The 20,836-nt window shown below is 39.0% G+C and overlaps 1 protein-coding gene across 2 annotated transcripts in view; it reads right to left on the minus strand.

Moving 5' to 3' along the window:
* Positions 1–828: 828 nt before the first annotated feature.
* Positions 829–20,836, minus strand: part of Kcng3 (potassium channel, voltage gated modifier subfamily G, member 3) — a 49,426-nt gene continuing 29,418 nt past the window's right edge. For both annotated transcript variants that reach the window (XM_013017937.1, XM_013017936.1), the window contains exon 2: positions 829–1,474. In XM_013017937.1, coding sequence (XP_012873391.1) covers positions 829–1,474 — 646 coding nt within the window. The remainder of the gene's footprint in view (positions 1,475–20,836) is intronic.

The raw sequence follows: 20,836 nt of genomic DNA on the forward strand, positions 1-20,836 counted from the left end.
AATATTGATAATATCAAACTACTTCTATAATTTTTATGTTGGAAATATTCTTGTTTGGACATTTGAATGTTAGCACTATTATCACTATTATCATTTCAGAACAATGAATTCTATTATCCAATAAAATGCTAAGTGATACAAGCTTTTTCCATTCCAAGTACTTTTCTGAAGTTGTTTCCATAAAGAGAGGAAAGAAATAGAAGACAGAAAGGGAGAACATACTCAAGCTTCCAGAAAGTGATACAATAAGGTGAAAAACAGGTGCAAAAATAAAAGAGAAAAGAAAAACTTTTTCAAATAATACTAGTGCTTGTATCTAGCTCCATTATACAGTTTAAATTTTGGCCAAATTTTTAAAGTATTTGTTAAACAGTTCTTGAATGTGACATATGTTTCTAGGGTGCTTCTGACATTGATATGAGAAATTATAAAACATTTAGAAATGAAAATGTTAGTCTCAAAATATAACACTAAGTTCCAAGCTTCTGAATTCGTTAAGATGGCAAAACATTTGGAAACTAGTACCTTTCTGTTTTAAAGTGTTCAAACAATGTACTTAAAAAGAAAAAGCAGTTAATTGTTAGAGGCAAGGAAGAAACAAGTCCAAATAAAGTCATGGCCTACAGTTCACCCTAGGTACCATTACTCTTCCTTTGCCGTCTCAATCCTATTGAGACTTCTTCCCTTCAGCTGGGAAGGGTAACTTTTGCCCTACTAAGATGAGGATAATGGCACTACCGTGCTCACGCCACCAGAAACACATGAATATGAAGTAGCATCCACTCTTTCTATGGAGTGAAGTATATGCAAGAATTGATTTGCGATGCATTAATTCAGGAACTCAGCAGAGAGGCTCCTACTATATCTAGCTGATCTAAACTTGAGCTCATGATAACACTGCACAAAGCTATGGTAGATGAAAGTGATAGGTAATGCCAATAGAACAATTCCACTGACAACACAAACTCCTCCAAGAATTCTTCCAGGCATTGTGATAGGATACATATCTCCATAGCCAACTGTAGTCATAGAGATAATCACCCACCAGCAGGCAGCAGGGATGCTGGCGAAGTCCTTGTTGGATGCTTCCAGGTCCAACCCATGTTCAAGAAGCTGAGAAAGTGCACTAAAGATTGCCATGGCAACACAAATGAAGACAAGTAGCATAACCATCTCTCGGTAACATCGCTTGAGAGTCAAACCCAGTGTCTGAAGACCAATGAAATGACGGGCAAGTTTAATCACCCAAAAAATCCTCATCATTCTGAGCACCCTCAAGGTGACTCCAGCCCTCTGGAGTTGAGAGTTCTCGCCTGTAAATACTGTCATTAGCACGGAGATGTAATATGGAGTGATTGCCAGTAAATCAATGATGTTCAGGGGTCTCTTGACAAACTCACACTTGTTTTTGGAGACGATGAACCGCACAATGCACTCTGCAGTGAACCAACCTATGCAGATAGCTTCAATTATCCTGTCAAGAGAACAAAAGAAGAATTGATCATTTTATTTTTAAAGATTTTTAATAGCTCTTAACATTTCTCCAGATAGTACTACACTGACATACTAATTCACTTACTTTTCCAGAAAACAAAGAACAGACAGTATAACCAACATCATGAGACCTGCCAGGACGCAACAGAACAACAAATATTACAGTTCAGATGGAAACTGAATTTGATAACCATCTTATATTATACTACATGTAATGCCAGTTAAATAATGCAATACCATTTTACTTGTCATATTTTTATATATGTATAGATACACATATATGTATATATATATTTGCTGGTTGTGGGGCTTGAACTCAGGGTCTACGCACTGCGTCACTGAGCCTCTTTATGTTCAAGGCTAGCGCTCTGCCACTTGAGCCACAGTGCCACTTTCAGTTTTTGAGTGGTTAATTGGAGATAAAAGTCTCATAGGGACTTTTCTGCCCAGGCTGGCTTTGAATCACAATCCTCAGATCTCAACCTCTTGAGTAACTCAGCTAGGATTACAGGCATGAGCCACCAGCCCCGGCAACATTTTTTTTTAACTCTTTCTTATTTGGTGGTTTGAAATTGACTGAAACAGAGCTGGCCACAGTGAAATTTCGCTTGTTGAGGACAGTGGTGGTCAACTGTGGTACCAGTTTGCGAGATGGATCAGAAGGATTTGTTCCTAGACAGTGAATATCCCAAGGCTTTTTTGGGGGGGCAGTCCTAGGTCATGAACTCTGGGCCTGGGCACTGTCCCTCAGCTTCTTTAGCACAAGGCTAGCTCTCTACCACTTGAGTCACAACACCACTTTCGGCTTATGTGGTACTGAGGAATTGGACCCAGAGCTTCATGCATGTTAGGCAAGCACTCTACCACTAAACCATATTCCCAGCCCAAAAGATAACATGCTTTTGTTGTTGTCCTTGTTTATTGGTTCTGGGCTTGAACCTCAGGGACTGGGTGCTGTCCCTGAGCCTCTTTGTGTTCAAGGGTAGTGCTCTACCATTTGAGCCACAGTACCACTTCCTCTAGGCTTTTTGATGCTTCACTTCTTGATAAATAACAAGAAGATTACTTCCTGAACTGTGACTCTTCCTTTCTTTCCCAGTTGGGCATGGAGCACTGAAAACTGAGGGAACTTTTGGGGTACTGCGTGAGTGCACTCAACAGGAGGGTATCCTCAGCATCCTTATGAGGATGGCATGGGAAAAAGGCTGAGGACTCTCAGGCTGTGACACACCACCACCAGGATTTTCCCAGAGACCACAACTCCTTTGTTTGTTTTTCTCCCCCTATCATTACTATGCACTATGCATTTTTAAAATACAGGACCACATTTTGCCTACAGACATATTTACCAATCTCTCTACATTGAAAATAATTGTATTTACAGAGAGGCATTGTTTACTGTGCCCAATAACAATTTATTTAGTCCGATAATATTTACATGAGCTAAGGGGTAGGTTTCTTGAAGTGGAGGGGGCCAGCCTGCAAGTGCCCTGGTCTTCCTCTTAGGCTGAGGAAATTAAATTTTAGAACACTGGCTAGGAAGTCCTGCCTTGGACTGGTAGGTAACTCAGAGGCAACTGAAATTTAATTTAACCTTAAATTAAATTATTGTTGGTATAATATCATTATTTTTCCAATGTAATTCTTTCTTACCTAGACTCAAATACCTTAAGTCCAAAAGAGAGAGAGAGAGAGAGGGAAATGAAGTCATTTGAAACAAGGTAGAGCAACTGTTCAAAGAGCATTGCACAGAACTCAAGTTGTACGGGATGTCACTCAGAAATGAGTAAATACAGTTAACCAAGTTTCCTTACTGCTGGGAGTGGCAGCGCCATAAAGATTAACTCCATCTTACTAACTCATTTATTTTTTTGAATACATACTCACATTCACATGGTTCAAATTGTCTAAGATTAAAATGAATCTATAAAGATTAAAAAGAGAGAAGTATAGAGTGAAGTCTGAGCTGGGTATAGTGATTCATATCTGTAGTCCCAGCTACTTGAGGGTTGCAAGAGGGAGGATCACTTGACCAGCCTAAGCAACACAGCTCAACTCTCTCAAAAGAAAATAGTCTCATGCTATTTCCCAACCACTCAGTTACATTCCCTGGAGGCAAGCTCTATCAGTTTCCAATGAATCCTTCTGAAATTATTTCATGTATAACATAAAAATAAGTAAAATAGGGTATGTATATATGGATCCCCTTTCACACAAAGAACAGCATATCTCTGTGATCATTTTATATCAATGAGGACACTTTCCTCATCTCTTGAATATGTTGGCAAATATTCTTGAATATTCGTGAATCCAGTTTACTAGATGAACATTTCGGTGGTTCCTGACCTCTTGCTACCAAAACAATGGTTCAATGAATATTCTTGTTTCTATCTCATTCATTCATGTACAGCTATATCTGTAGCTACTAGGTCAAGAGAAATAATTTTGGTAGCTTTTGCCCAACCTCTCCTAGAAAGGATACACTAAATTACTCTCCCACCACAACCAGTATCCACAGCCTCATCAATGTTAACTTACTGAACTTGAGGCTCTATGCCACTGTGATAGTACTTATTTTGAAAAATGGTGAGCATTGTTTTTTCCATGGGTAAAGGTCTGGTTATGAAAAGTATCTGAAAAAGGCTTTTTGTTTTTTACTTTGTAACAGTTTCCTGAAATACCAGTTTTAGAAAACTGTCCAGAGGCTTTGTCTATAAATTGGTTTGTAGCCCGCAGTCTAAATCCTGTCTCTTTTCTGCTTTCTTTCTGGCTGAAGAAAAAACCAAAAGAATTACATTCCATGACATCTGAAAGCTATATAAAACTTGACCTTCATTGGTCATAATAAAGTTTTATTGGAGTACAGCCATGCTCACTCATTTACACCTTGTTTAAGGCTTTTTAAAAATACTACAGTAACAAAGTTGAATAGTAATGTCAAATTATGTGGTTCTGAAAAGCCTCAGGCATTTAGTATCTGGCTCTTTATAGGAAAAGTTTTCTGGTCCCTGGTTTATACCAATGGCTCTCAAACTGATAGTCACAAAAGTATTGTTTAGAATCCATAGGTTCTCTACAAAAATCTTTTTCTAAAGCCTTTTAATTATACTATGGGTCATGTGGATATATAATATATATTGTGCAATATATATGTTATAGTGTATATTATATATATATAGCTGGTAGCCAGGTACTTCCATATGACATAATAGCCATCTGCTTCATATGATCACACCACTGCCAAATAGAAGATGTTAGTAGTTGTGGGCTAGGAAGAGGAAAAAAGTAGGCTGACTCCACAGGCAAATTATGCAACTTGGACAGGGAAGAATAACTAACATAATAGATGTCCAAGAGATGAAGGTTTCATGGCAGTTCAAATGAAGGCAACTGGTGAAGGCATTGAGTCATCCCAGGACAGATGGTAGGCACGGGGTGCTGCACTCCAGATCCCACAAGGAATTCTGAAAATGCCTAACACCAGGCCTGAGGAAGTCAGAAAGTTTATGGTTTTTTGGCTATAAGGCAATCCCTGTGAACACTCATGGGTCAAGGTCTTCAGGTGGCACTACTTTAGAAGGTTTGGAAACTTTATAGGGTGGGCCAGGTTGGAGGAAACAGGTCACTGGAAGGACACCTTTCATGGCTGTATCTACTCTTCAATCTCTTCACTGTTCCCTACTTCCTGTTCATCATGAGCCTCTTCTGCCACAAGGTGCAACAGCCATGATGTCCTTCCCAAGTCATAGGACCAAGCCATCATGATCTAAAAACGTAAGCCAAAATAAATCCTTCTTCCTCTGAGTTGTTTGTGCCAGGTATTTTGCTGTAATAACAAGAAAGGCAGCTAATTACAAGGGTTGTGGGTGGAAAGCCAAACCTTCTACTAACAGAGAAGTACTTAAACCCAAATTTTACTGATAGTACCTTAAGATGGTAGAAACTATTGATAAAGAAATACATGAAAGAATACATTTTTTTCTGAGCAAAAGTCAGTATCTCTAAGATACTGACTTTTTTTTTGTGGTAGGGCAGAGAATTTATACCTACTCCTCTGTCCTTCTTCCCAGAAATGTCATTTTTCCCATTACCATTGGTCAGTGTGTGTCACATAACCCTGCCCAACAGCAAGGAGATTGAAATATCGGGAAAATTTTGGCTGCTTTTAGGTCTCCACATTCACGGAAGCCTTTGTGGAAGCATCTTTTTTTGTTGTTGGTGTTAGTCTAGTAGGAACAAGGGAACATAGATTATGTCCTTTAGTTGGTTATGTAGAAATAGTTTGAATGCCTTGCCAATATTTAATATCAGAATTATGTCTTAGAAGAACTCTGTATTGCATTTTTTCCTGGTCTCACCAAAAAAGGGTCTAAACACCTCATAACAATCACTGCCTGTCCTCCTCCTAAAAAAAGAACTTGAGTAGAACTATGGTCCCTGAATCTGCCCATCTTCATCGCTATCCCACACCCCTCTCAAGGAAGTCTTTGTAGAAGATCTAGGAGGAGAACTGCTTCATTCTTCATATCCTATGAGTCCTAAAAATTAAGGGGTCAGGCCATGGTTTAATAAATAGTAAGCACTTGGCTAGTATGTTGGAAGCCCCTGCAATGCCTGCCAAAAATAAAAGCAAAAAGAAAGGGATCCGAGCAACATTCAGAAACCTTAGGATCACAGTTCTAAAATGTTACCACAGTTATCAATGTCTCAGGCCACTAGTTACTAGGGGTGAAGTATATTAGTTTCCAGTGGCGGCTGTTTAAAAAAAAAATCCCATGAGAGTAGAGAATATAGCTCACTGGAGTGTGGAGTGTAAAGCCTTGGGTTCAATTCCCCCTATTTGGGTCCAGTCTTGATAGCTTATACAAAAATTTGGGGTCCAATCTTGATAGCTTATAAAAAACTACTTTTTCAAAGAAGTCAGGGTATTAAAACCCCAAATCAGTTTTACTATGCCAAAAAAAAGGTGGTAGGAAGGTCACACTCCATTTGGAAGCTCTAGGGGAAAATTGCCTCCTAGTTCTGATAGCTGCTAACATTCTCTGGCTTGGTGCCACATCACTCCCATTTCTTCCTCCATGACACTCCTTCTGCCCTCCTCCATCTCTGTCAAATCCTCCCCTGCCTCTTTCTAACAAGGACACATTCTATGACAGCAGTAGACCCTACCAGGAAAACCCATAACAACCCTACTATCTGAAGATTAATCACATTTACAAAATGCCTTTTGGCACATAAAGTAATATTGACCAGTTCTAGAAATTAGGACATGGATTTTTTTTTATTGGGTTTGGGGGAGTTGAGGGACAGTGTTTTCAGCCTTCCACACAGTCATCTAGAGGGTTCAAACCACAGTAAAAGGAATCTAACATACTACCTAGAAAAGGAGAAGGTCAGCAGATATGTCACAGACAACCTACCATGGAGAAGTTCTCTTGTTCCTACTAGACTAACAAAAAAAAAGATGCTTCCATGAATGTGGAGACCTAAAAACAGTCATAATTTTCCCAATATTTCAATCTCCTTGTTGTTGGGCAGGGTTATGTGACACACACTGACCAAGGGTAATGGGAAAAATGACATTTCTGGGAAGAAGGACAGATGAGTAGGTATAAATTCTCTGCCCTGCCACAAAAATCTGGAAGCATACTATAAATTGTTGGCTTCAAGATGGTGGGGTCCGAATCAGCTCAAGTCCCTGAGTCACTACACAGAATAGAGCAGACACCTGCTACTCTGACCCAGACTGGACACATGTGGTAAGAAATACATTTTTTGCTGTGATAAGTCTTGGTTGTGTGAAACTTACAAGTTGCTGGCTAGCCTAGGCAATAAACTAATAAATATAGTACATAGTAAATTATGCACTCAAAAGGGATTGTGGGAAAACACAATGGCACAATTAATTATTCCTTATCTGAAAATCTGAAATGCTCCAAAATCTGAAACCTTTTTGTTTGATTCTATAAATTAAAAACCTGACTTCATAAAACAGGATACTGTCAAATGGAGGAACACTAAAAATACTGTATAAAATTACCTTTAAGCCGGCTATGAGAGGCTCATGCCTATAATCCTAGCTACTCAAGAGGCTGAGTAAAATTCAGTTTGAAGGAGGATTCTGGTTCAAAGCCAGCCTAAGCAAAAATACCCATGAAACCCCATCTCCAAAATAAGCAGCAAAAAACAAGTCTGGAAGAATGGCTCAAGTAGTACAGTGATAGCCAAGAAAGCAAGTCAAATAAGTGCAAGGCCCTAAGTTCAAACCCCAGTGCCTTCCGTCTATATGTATAAAATATCAATGGAGCATAAATGAATTTCATGTTTTGGCTTGGGTCCTTAACATTAACTCATTATTTAAAAATGTAAAATCTAAAATAATTATGATTGCAGGCATTTCAAGCAAAAGATGCTCAATCTGTAACAGTAATTGTTATCTTAGACTGGCTTTGGTTAAAATGTACCAGCTGTCCAGTTAACTGCCCAGCTAAATGTCCAACTGTCTCTTCTCTAGTCAAGCTCGAGCATGAGTGAGGACACTGAACTTGGAGGGAAGAAGCCCCATGCCCTTTCCTCTGATTTACAAGCTTCATCCATCAACTGCCAGACTTGTGTGGATCTTTGTGGGGTGCTGCCATCTCTAACATCCTCAGATTCTATTAATTTCAGCAGAGCAAAAAATCTTAATTGTGCCCAGAACATTTTTCTGTCTAATTATTTCCACTAGCAGCCAAGTTGTTCAGATTAAAAGGTAAGAAATGCAAATGAGGTGGAATAATCTCTAGGGAATTTTGAAGCAGTAAGTTCATCTGTAATGAGGTCCTAGGGGTTCCTCCTGCTACCCCCTAAGTTTCTCCAGAATTCACAATGAAGGGATGAATCAGTGAGAAACCCCAGGCATTGCCTACACCCAGGATTATGCCAAGGCGGTCTCTTACAACAAACACCACTAAGCCTGCCAAAATCCCCATGTTTCCAAATGGCACTCTCGTCAATGCAACCAACAGCGGCTGGAAAAGTGAGGACTGTTTATTGAGCACTGCAGCAAACAGTGGGATAGTCCGGAGGGTTACTTCTGCAAACCACAAATAGGAAAACAGAACTAAAGACAACACTGAGAAGCAGTATATTCCTCAGAAGCCTATTCTGATTACTCTTGAGATCCAAATATGCAGAAAGTCTTTAATACATGACTAATAAAATGTTATCCACTTAGTGAGCTATTTCTGTTGGACACTATGCTAAGTCCTGAACAGATAGCATCTCATTTCCAAACCCTATGACAAAATTGAGATCAACAAGATAGCCATCTTTTCCATAGCTACACAAGTATAAAATTAAAATGACATAGGTAATGAAGCCCAGGCATCCAGGCCTTTACAGCTATAAAGACCAATTAAAAATAATAAAATTCATGACAATGTCTAACATTAATAGTAAATGTTATATATTCATCTCTGTCACTATAGTCTATATTCATCACAAGAGCATTTTTCAGATTGCTATTCTTAACCCATCAGTGGGTCAAAGTCAATGTTTTCTAAAACTGAATAGAAAATATCAGAATGTATGAAAATATAATCTTATGAAACTTTTGTTTTAGTTGCATTTATAATAGTGCCCTAAGTTATTACTATGGTTTGCTTATTACCTCTCAAACTTTTTGTTTTTGTTTGTTTGTTTTTTGGGCCGGGTTGTGGGGCCTGAACTCTGGGCCTGGGCGCTCTCCCTCAGCTCTTCAGCTCAAGGCTAGCGCTCTACCAATTGAGCCACAGCGCCACTTCCAGCTTTTTCTTTTTGCTTATGTGGTGCTGAGGAATTGAACCCAAGGCCTCAGGTATGCAAGGCAAGCGCTCTACCACTGAGCCCCATACTTCTCAAACTTTAATTGCCAGTTTAACAATAATAAAAGATGGGAACTCTTATAAGAACTGGGTATCACAATGGTAATAGATCTTTGATGTTTTTAAGGATTTTGTTTTCACCTTTCTTTTTAACAGAGTGTGCTGGATATCTCTATCAAATGGTTTAGATGTCTAAAGAACCTGGAAAAGTTGCTACTGCATTCGATGTATATCATACTACTGCTATTGTTCCTTTTATATAAACATATAACCTGTTGCAACAATGAGAAGTACAAGTTGTCATGTCCAAAACGAGCTTTACAACATCGGTGCGGGGGGGGGAAGGGGGGGAAGGAGAAGGATTGGGAAGGATTGGGATTGGGATTGGGGGGAGGCTGGGAAGGGATGTGAAGGGTAAACAAAGGAGGAGGCTGCAATGCTTGGTAAGAAATGTACGCATTATCCTGCCCATGTAATTGTAACTCCTCTGTACAGTATGTTCATAAATTTAAAAAAAAAAAGGAAATGTAAAAAAAAAAAAGATTAAGCATTCAGGAAGGCAAAAAAAAAACAAACAAAAACACACACACACACATATATATATATATATATATATATACACATAGATGTATATATGTATACAAAATTATATATATATATATTTATAAATATATATGTGTATATATAGGCATATATATATACATATATGTGTGTGTGTGTGTTTGGAAACTTTAGCTGTGCTGTCAACTTTGGAAAAAAGTATCCTAATTTACTACAGTGAGTTGGCACTGTATAGAAATTAACAGCCATGGGCTGGGAAGGTGGCTCAGTGGTAGAGTGCTTGCCTTGCATACCTGAGGCCCTGGGTTCGATTCCTCAGCACCACATAAGCAAAAAAGAAAAAAGCCGGAAGTGGCGCTGTGACTCAAGTGGTAGAACGCTAGCCTTGAGCTGAAGAGCTGGGGGACAGCGCCCAGGCCCAGAGTTCAGGCCCCACAACTGGACCCCCCCCCAAAAAAAGAAATTAACAGCCATGCTGATCTACAAATACTATAGTTAAGATTTTTTTCCAATTTGTACAGGGTAAGACACTATTAAATATGTAAGAACTTATTCATATTGGTTTTATTACAAAATTAAGAGAGCATTATTTAAATATTGGGGGAAAAGAGGCAATTAGGGCACGATGGCTCTACTTTCCAAATGGATTAATGCTGTTAAGGAGGGAAGGGGAGTATATTAGTTCTTTTCATAGTAGACTTCAGTGAAAGGATAAGTTTGGCCCAATTTGCTGTCTTGCACATGCTCACTGGCCTTCAGCCATGTCATGATATAGCCAGAAGGCCCTTTGTAATGGTGTTATGTTCTTGGACTTCCCAAGCTCAAGAACCATGTGCCAGATACATTCCTAAGGTTTATAAATTGCCTATCTGGTACTCAAGGCAGTTACAATGCAAAAAGTACTCCTTTTTTTTAGGCCCTGGAGGACCTCTACAATTACTTGCAATCAGCCATTACTAATTGCTAGTGGATCCCTCTTGACAGAAGGTACCTCTGGGAATGACTCTGAGGTTTACAAACAGGCTATAAGGGGGCAAATGCTTTTAGTGTTAACCAATATTTGTTTCCATGCTCTCCCACCCTTCAAAAAAAAAGGCTAGGATAAGACACAAGAGGCCATTAACTATGTATGTAAGTAAAAATCAAGGCCCTTTGGGTGCTCTCTTTTCATCTTTTCCCCACAACATTTTCTTATGAAAACTTTCAAACATTCAGGAGATTCATTAATATTTTAAATATGTTATAGCTGTTTATCATCAGTCTATCCCTTTAGCCATCCATTAATCTCTTTTTTATGCAGTTCAAAATGAATTGCAAGGTATCAGTTTGCTTCCCTCTAAAACTTCAAAGTGCATATCATTAAGTCAAATTCGGTATTTGCTTTTTTTCCTCTTTTTTTTTTTGGGGGGGGGGCGGGGGGTAGGGTCCGGTCGTGGGGCCTGAACTCTGGGCCTGGGTCCGGTCGTGGGGCCTGAACTCTGGGCCTGGGTGCTGTCCCTCAGCTCTTCAGCTCAAGGCTAGCACTCTACCACTTGAGTCACAGTGCCACTTCCGGCTTTTTTTCTTTTTGCTTATGTGGTGCTGGGCAATCGAACCCAGGGCCTCATGCATGCAAGGCAAGCGCTCTACCACTGAGCCACCTTCCCAGCCCTTGCTTTTTTTTCTTAATATAAACTCTATAAACTATGAAATGAGGAAGACTTAGGCATACATTCACTGAGCTTTGGAAGATTCATAACCTCTATGACCCAAACTGCTATCAATTCAAAAAGTATTCACATCTCCCTAGTGTTCTCTGCTTAACTCACCTCTGATTCTCCTGATCTCATTTCGCAAGTACTCAACAGGTGTTTGTCTAGTGCAATACAAGTGACTTTGACAGAATGTGAAGTCCCGGAATGTCCACGCCACAGAAATGTGAACTTCTAAAATGGTGCATCTTTATGCAAAACAATATATAAGTGCCTCAAAAATAAATCAGAAATAGAAGTATTATAGGATTTAGAAAGCTCATTTCCAGGTATCCAAAAGAAATGAAAAGCAGGGTCTTGAAGATATGGCTGTACAGTATATACATAACAGTATTATTTACAACAGGCACAATGTAGGAGCAACTTAAATGTCTGCTGACAGATTTATTGAAAACAATATGGCACAGAGGGCCCACTTCAGCAGCACATATTGTAAAATTAGAATGGGACAAAGAAGTATGGCCTTTATGCAAGGATGACACAAATGTGCGAAAAGTTCTATGTTTTTAAAATAGCCTTAATGATGCAACTCAAGTTCCTAGATAAACAACTAGCAAAGCTTAAGATAGAAATATGAGGATTAAGGCAGAACTTAATGAAATAGAGACTAAAAGCACTAAACAATGAGTCAGTGAAACAGAAGTTACTTCTTTGAAAAGAATTTTAGCCAATCTATTTGAGAGAAAAGATTCAAAAAATTAAAATTAGAAATTAAAATGGATATATTGCAACAAATACCAATAAAACTCAGAAGATCATGAGAAAATTCTTTGAAAATCTGTATTAAATTGGAAAACTTAGAAGAAATTGATACATTTCTAAATGCATTTGATCTATGAAAATTGAACCACAAGGATATAAACCACTCAAGTAGATTTATAACAAGCAGAAAAAGGAAAGCAGCTTCCCACTAAATAGAGTTCCCCAACCCCCCCCAAAAATAATAAAGAGTTCCCCAACCAAAACCAAACAAAAAATAACAACCTAAACAAAGATAGATTCACTACTGAATGCTACCGGACCTTTAAAGAAAACTACAATAATACCAATACTCCTCAAACTTTTCCATGAGGTAGAAAGGGAAGGAACATTACCAAGCTCATTCTATGAATCCAAGATTGTACTCATTCTAAAACCAGATAGGGACACAACAACAAAACAACAGGAAAGAATTATAAAGCCAGGCGCTGGCTGCCTGTAATCCTAGCTATTCAGGAAGCTGAGATCTGAGGATTGCAATTCAAAGCAAGTCCAGGCAGGAAAGTCTGTGAGACTCTTATCTCCAATAAACCACTAGAAAACGGGAAGTGGTGCTGTGGCTCAAGAGGTAGTGAGCTGAAGAGTGCAGGGACAGCGCCCAAGCCCAGAGTTCAAGCCCCACAACCAACAACAAAGAAAAAAGAACTATAGACAAAGTCTTTGATAAACACTGATGCAATGATTCTGAGTGAAACCCTCATAAAACAAATTCAATCACACATCAAAAAGATTATATATTATGATCAAGTTGGTTTCTTTCATTCAGGGATGCAAGACTGATTTAACATATGTAAACTAATACACATAATTCAGCACATAAGAGAATCTAGGCAAAAATGTTATGATTATCTCAATTAATGCAGAAAAAGCCTTTGATAAGATTAAACATCTATGTTAAAAGTTTTGAAGAAACTAGGATTAGAGGGGATGTACCTCAACATAGTAAAGGCTGTATATGGCAAACCTATAGCCAACATTATATTAAATGGGGGTAAACTCAAAATCATTTCCTCTAAGTTTAGGAATGAGACAAGAGTGTCTCCCCATTTCTATTCAACATGTACTGAATTCATAGTGAGAGTAATAAGGCATAAGGTCGAAATAAAAAAGAATTAAAATGGGCTGGGAAAGTGGCTCAGTGGTAGAGTGTTTGCCTTGCATGCTTGAGGCCCTGGGTTCGATTCCTCAGCACCACAGAAGCAAAAAAGAAAAAAGCTGGAAGTGGTGCTGTGACTCAAGTGGTAGAGCCTAGCCTTGAGCTGAAGAGCTGAGGGACAGCGCCCAGGCCCAGAATCCAGGCCTCATGACAGGACCCCCCCCCAAAAAAAAAAAGAATCAAAATAAAGAAGAATGAAGTCAAATGATCTCTATCAGCATTTGGTATGATCCTATACCTAAAGACCCTAAGAAAAACTGAAAAAACTCTTCTCTCTTTGCCCTTTCATCACTTTTCCACTTCCAGAATTATAAGCCAATAATTTTCTGTTCATTAAAAATTACATATTCAGCCCAGGCGCCGGTGACTCACACCTATAATCCTAGCTACTCAGGAGGCTGAGATCTGAGGATCGTGGTTCAAAGACAGCCTGGGCAGGAAAGTCCATGAGACACTTATCTCCAATTAACCACCAGAAAACTGGAAGTGGTGCTGTGGCAAAAGTGGTAGAGTGCTAGCCTTAAGCTGAAGAGCTCAGGGACAGTGCCCAGGTCCACAGTTCAAGCTCCATGACCAAAATAAATAAATAAATAAATAAAATTGCCTATTCAGGCTGGGAAGGTGGCTCAGTGGTAGAGTGCCTGCCTTGCGTGCATGAGGCCCTGGGTTCAACCCTCAGTACCACATAAGCAGAAAAAGCTGCAAGTGGTGCTGTGGCTCAAGTGGTAAGCACTAGCCTTGAGCACAGAGAGGCTCAGGAAGAGAGACCAGGCCCTGAGTTCAAGCCCTAGGACCAGTCTCTCCACAGCCCCCTCCTCCCCCCCCCAAAAATAAAACCTATTCATAGCCAGGTACTGGTGGCTCACACCTGTACTCGGGAAGCTGAGATCTGAAGATCAGGGTTCTAAGCCATGGGGCAAAAAAGTCCGCATTAAACTCTTATCTCTAATTAACTATTCAAAAATCAGAAGTGGAGCTGTGGCTCAAAGTGGTAGTACACTATTCTTGAGCACAAAAACTCAGGGACAGCACCTAGGCCCTGAGTTCAAGCCACAAGACCCCAACCAAAAAAACAAAAACAAACCTACCTATTCTGAGCTAGGCACTAGTGGCTCATGTCTGTAATCCTTGTTATTCAGGAGGCTGAGTACTATCTATCTATCTATCTATCTATCTATCCATCTATCCATCTGTGATACATATAATTTACATATATATGTTCAATTTGTGTGTGAAGACAGTGTGTGAAGATACCAAATTCTGTTTGAAAAAGAGGAAGGAGGAAGAGGAACTAAAGAAATATGGAGGTTGAATCTATTGAAAGTATATTGTACGCATTTATGATTTGTCATAATAAAACCCATTGTATTATTAGTACATTCCAACAGAAAAAGAAAAGGAAAAATAACACCAACTAGTTCTAGGCAGGGAGGAACCTAATACAGAATGGAAACTCACTTTTTCTTTTTTACTTTATTCCTTTTCACACTGGTAAATGGTTTACCATGTGCACATATTCGTTTTCTAGTTCAAAAATACTTTTAAAGAAAAAGTAAAATGCATGGCCAAATAGAAATGCGATCATCATGATTAAGTTGTCAGCAGCTTGAATCAACCTGGACAACTCCAATAAAAACTTTACAAAAGGACAAGTTGCCCCTTCTCCCTCAAGCTTTCACACTAGAATGTGTGAGGCATTTCCAATCACAATGCTAACAGATAGGTATGCTGTAATCAAAATTTCCAACAAACCGCTTACCAATACCAGCTACTTCACAAAGAGTCCCTTTTACGTATTTATTCCCCATAATAATAATTTGAAATGGTAGGATTTTTTTTGTTAAATTTAATTGTTTTATTTTTTTCTTCTCTTTCCTTAAGAAAATTAAAAAAAAACTATATTATTCATGTATCTTCCAGCAAAGGTCGATGTGAGTAAAGAAAAACATACAGTGAATACTTACTGAAATATTATTTTTCTCTAAATTTACATGTATCAATTCATTTAATTCTCAAGACAAGTATATATGATAGATGTTATTATCACCCACCTATAAGTGAGGAAACTAAGACAATGAATTGAAGCAATTTGCTCCTGCCACACCGCTACAGTGTCATACACTGAATCCTAGGTGGGATTTATGTACTTTCTAAAGCTACAGTCAATGTGTGCTTGCTATATTATGATCCTACTTTGTTTACTGACTTTTGCTGTGTTAGTCAGTTATGAATTACTATAATAAACAGCTGAGCAGACCAACTTATAGAAGCAGAAGGTTTAAGTTGGCTGACAGTTTTAGAGCTCTTTCCACAGAGGAAGGTTTAGTGGGCTGTTGTTTTAGGACATGAAGTGATGCAGTACATCATGGCAGGATGTGTAAGGTACAGCAAAGCTACTCACTTCTTGGCCGGGAATTGAAAAAAGAAAGAGGAAAAGGCATATTCCTGCGATCCACTTCAAGAATTTGTCCTCAATGACCAGAAGGCCTCCCACTGGGCCCCACCTTGTAAAGTTTCCAATGCGTCCCAAAAGCACAAGCTGGACACCCCTATAATATCTCAATTCATTCCACTAGTTAGTATGTAAATAGCCATAGCTTTAGGGTATGTGGCAGGATAAGGATAAAGAATAGAAAGGTCACTCTTCCAAAAGCATTGAGACTGGCAATGGAGCTGGGACTGGCTCCTCTCACAGAGTTTTTAAGGGGCTGCTATTATCTTGCTGAATCTCTTCTTGCAATACCCACCTCCTACCCATTGCCCTTGTTCATGCCATTTCTTATTAGCAGACAGGAACATGCTGCTCTTTCCCTCAGCTCCTACCTGCACAGTTTCTCCTAGTGCTCTTTTGTCCTCTGTTTTGGCAATGAAGGTACTGGCCCCACATTTCTTGTTATCTAATGACCCTCTACAAAGAAACAACTAAGTTCTTGACTGTACAAAGATTTCAACATTCACTCTGCTGAGCCTGGGGCTATTAATTTCCATTGAAGACCAGAGTGTATTTCTGTGAGAGAGAGAGAGAAAAAAAACAACCAGGCAATTACTACAAATAACCCTTGCCGGACTCCTTTTTGGCATAATTAATTCCATCGTCAATCAAATATATGACTCAAGTGCATTGTGACAATGCCTGAGGTAGTTTCTTGTTAGGAACCCTGTCCTGCTAGTGGAGATAAGTGGTTTTGATACTCTATCGAGGTGATAGGCTCTTCTTCTTCTTCTTCTTTTTTTAATCTTTTGAGATGGAGAATTGAAACTATTAAGCACAAAGGAAAAGGTAAGACTAGTATTGTGAATCTCCAAGTAGGAAACTTTATCAACCATCAATCAGCTAATATCCAATTACCCTTTCCCACTTTCCTCATCATGTATTATTCTGCAACAAATTCTAGAGTATGAATGTTTGCTTTCTGCCCCTGTAACAAATACCTTCACTGAATCAACTTATAAAGAAGAAAGGTTTATTTTGGCTCAGGATTTCAGAAGCTTTAGTCCACAGTCAAAGATCCTGGTACTTTGGGTCTGTGCTGGCACAGTACATCATGGTGGTAGAGGTGATCTGTTCACCTTACAACAGCCAGGAAGCAGAAGGAGAGAGAAGAGGAGGCTAGGGTAACAAAATCCCTTTTAAGGTCATATCGCATGACTAAAGTCCTTTCCACTAGGTCCCACCTTCTAAAAGTTCTACCTTCCAATAAGCACAGGTTCATCGTCAAATCTTCAAGACATGGGCCCTTGGAGAACATTACAGATCTAAACTATAGTTATCCCCGAGACTTTTCTCACTCTCCCTACCTGTGGACCAACCAAGAGTTCACAAAAAGGTGGCAGGGAATGCCCATGAATTCAGTGTCCTGAAACAAGCTGGTTTAAGTCTTAGCATAAGGATAAAATAACAATCTTCTGATCTATTAGATGTGGTCACAAACACATGGAGCACATAACTTTATTCATCATGCAAGAAAGTTTCTGCATATCTACTAGATATCAGGTTCTACCAAGACATAGCAAGGTAAACAAAAATGAATTAAAGCTTAGAACTAGCTAGGCACTGGTGTAATCCTAGTTACTCAGGAGGCTGAAATCTGAGGACTGAGATTCAAAGCCAGCCCAGGCAGGAAAGTCCATGAGTATCTTATCTCCAATTAACAACCAGAAAACCAGATGTGGCTCAAAGTTGTAAGGCACAAGACTTGAGTGAAAGAGTTCAGGGACAGTGCCTAGGCCTTGAGTCCAAGCCCCATGGATCAATGAAAGGAAGGACAAAAGGAAGGAAGGAAGGAGGGAGAGAGGGAGGGAGGGAGGGAGGGAAGGAAGGAAGAAAGGAAGGAAGGAAGGATGGAAGGAAGAGGGAGAGAGGGATGGAGGGAGGGTTGGATATTCAGTATTGAGTAAGGTACCAGCTTTGGGGAGGGGGAGCATTCTGTACTATTTTTTAACTTTCATGTGAATATAAAAATATTCTCAAGTAAAAAGTTAAAAAAAAAAGAAGATTAAAACCTAGACTAAAAAGAACTTGCTGAAGGCAAGATAGGCCTTCCTCAACACTCTATTCATATAAACTCAGGAATAAAATATTCTAAAAGGCTTCTGGGGAATGTGGCTTAGTGGTAGCGTGCTTGCCTAGCACACAGGAAGCCTTGGGTTTGATTCCTCAGTACCACATGAACAGAAAAAGCCGGAAGTAGCGCTGTTGCTTAAGTGGTAGAGTGCTAGCTTTGAGCAAAAGAAGCTCAGGGAGAATGCCCAGGCCCTGAATTCAAGTCCCTGGACTGGAAAAAAAATAAAAAAAAAAGGGCTTCTGTCCTGAGCAACATACAGAGCAAATCATCTGCTCTTTGACATCAAGAAATTTCAGAAGAATAATTCTTTCAGCAGTATAGCAACTGGTGACTGCTAGTCCCAAAGCTTTATTCATTGTCCAAATAAAAGAACGTAGTTTGCTTCTAGAAGGTATTTAACTGTCAAGTAGAGTTTTGGTTGACATACTAAGTTGGACTTTTGCAATCTAAGCCAAACCTGTTCATTTGATAGATTTCAGCAAATGTTTTCCTAGTTTGAAGCCTGGTTAACTTCAATGCCCTTAAAATTCTTCATCTCTATGCTAAGAGATGAGAATCCTATAAACAAACAACAACAAAAAATAAGTAACAGAAAATCTAGACATGACAAAAGCAGTAGTTGACAGACAAGTTCAGAAAAAGGTTAAATTCTTCTTTACTTGGGGAGTTTCAAAGGCTTCTTTGGAAAAGTGGTGATTAGGAGCATGGAAAGATTAGGATAAAGAAAATCAGGGAAGTGTTAATATATTTGGAAAAGGGAAAGCAACCGCACTGAAAAGATTAACAGTTATAATAATGATGATAATATACTAATAATAATGAAAAGGATCCTTAACAGAGGTGAAGAGATGATAAAAATGGGAAGGTAAATTATGGCCTAGAGTTAAAGGTAAATCTGTATCCAGAGAAAAACCAGGTTATCAAAGTATTGGTCAGGATTTTTCCAGGAGAAAAAGAGTGTCTGGCAAGAAGATCGTAGTAAAGTCTTGAATCTCATCATTTAAGTATTTCTAAATAGCTGGAGTCTTCACAATTGGTATGTGTAAGTATTAGCTATATGATTTCTAAAATGACTTTTAGGTATTACTGTACTTCAGAGCTGTCAACCTGGATGGCCATTGTATTATCCTTATTTCACAGATGAAGAAGCACCTTCCAGGCTAATCAGTGGCATAGCTGGGCTGCTGGGTCTATAACATGGCCATTTTGGATGAAAGGGGGAGGTCTAATTAGAGGGCTATACGAACATTCAAAGTCTTTCCATTTCCTAACAAATGGGGCAATGTCATTCTTTCTGATGGAGGCACAGAATTCCATTGTGTATATATACCACAATTTCTTGATTCATTCATCTACTGAGGGGCATCTGGGTTGGTTCCATATCTTAGCTATGGTAAATATTGCTGCAATAAACATAGTCATGCTGGTAGTTTTAGTGTGGTCTTGTTTGTGATCATTTGGGTAAATGCCCCAAAGTGGGATTGCTGGGTCATGGGGAGGAGCTCTATGTAGAGTCTTTTGAGGAACCTCCATACTGCTTTCCAAAGTGCTTGAACAAGTTTACACTCCCACCCCACCAACAATGAAGTAAAGTTTCCTTCTGTCCGCATCTGTTGTATATTAAGTAAGCCAGGCCCAAAGAAATATAGGTCCCATGGTTTCCCTTATTTGCAATAACTAGTATATGTCTGAATCAAGCAGAAAAGGTCAGATAAGTTGATGTTAGGGGAATGAACCCCAAGATAAGTATTCAAATGTTTTTTGGGGTTTTTTTCCTTTCATGCAATTGTTTCTATCATATTTATAATATGATTTCTATGTTTCTTTGTATGTCCCTCCCCCACAGTATAACCCATACTTTCACTGTTTTTGATGTTGGTATAATTTGTGGAGGGGAAGGGGAAAAAAAACCAATCGTTTAACTAGGGATACAGGTGGACCCATTGCAACAATGAGATGTACAAGTCATTATGTCAAAAAACAAACTTAACAATTTTGGTAGGGGGTGGGGGGAGGATCAAGTGCGGGGAGGAGAGGAGTATGGGAAGGGATGGGAAGGGAAAACAATGAGGAGGCAACAATGCTTGATAAGAAATGTACTCGTTATCTTGCCCATGTAATTGTGACTCCTCTGTACGGTATTCTCACAATAAAAAATAAAAAAAAGGACATTCAAAGTAAAGATTTTCAACCAACCAGTGATAGTGGAAAAATAAGAGGGGGGAAGTAAGTAACCTGCGCAGGCTAGCTGTGGGTGTTGAAGTCACCTTAGGGAGGGTGTGAGCAGACCTCAGGGCTAATCACACAGGTACAAAACATTCAACAGGCCTCAGTCACTGTCCCATAGAGAGGGAGGGGACAAAGGAGCCAGGCAAAACCCTCTAAAATGGGAGGCAAGTAGAGAAAAAAATATACCACTCTGAAAAATGTTATTTCAAGACATGAGCACTCAAACCATTCCCTTGATTTTCTTTTTTGTTGTTGTAGTTTTTTCTTTTTTCTTTGTTTTTTCCCTTGATTTTCTTTTTTTTTTTTTGGAGTAGTTCAAATCTTTTTTTTTTTAATTGTGAAAATACTGTACAGAGGGGTTACAATTACATGAGCAAGGTAATGAGTACTTTTCTTTTTTTTTTTTTTTCCTTAATTATTTTTTATTTTATTTTATTTTATTTGTGAACATACTGTACAGAGGGGTTACAATTGCAT

This window comes from Dipodomys ordii, unplaced genomic scaffold (assembly GCF_000151885.1).
Source record: "Dipodomys ordii isolate 6190 unplaced genomic scaffold, Dord_2.0 Scaffold37, whole genome shotgun sequence".
Classification (NCBI taxonomy): domain Eukaryota; kingdom Metazoa; phylum Chordata; class Mammalia; order Rodentia; family Heteromyidae; genus Dipodomys; species Dipodomys ordii.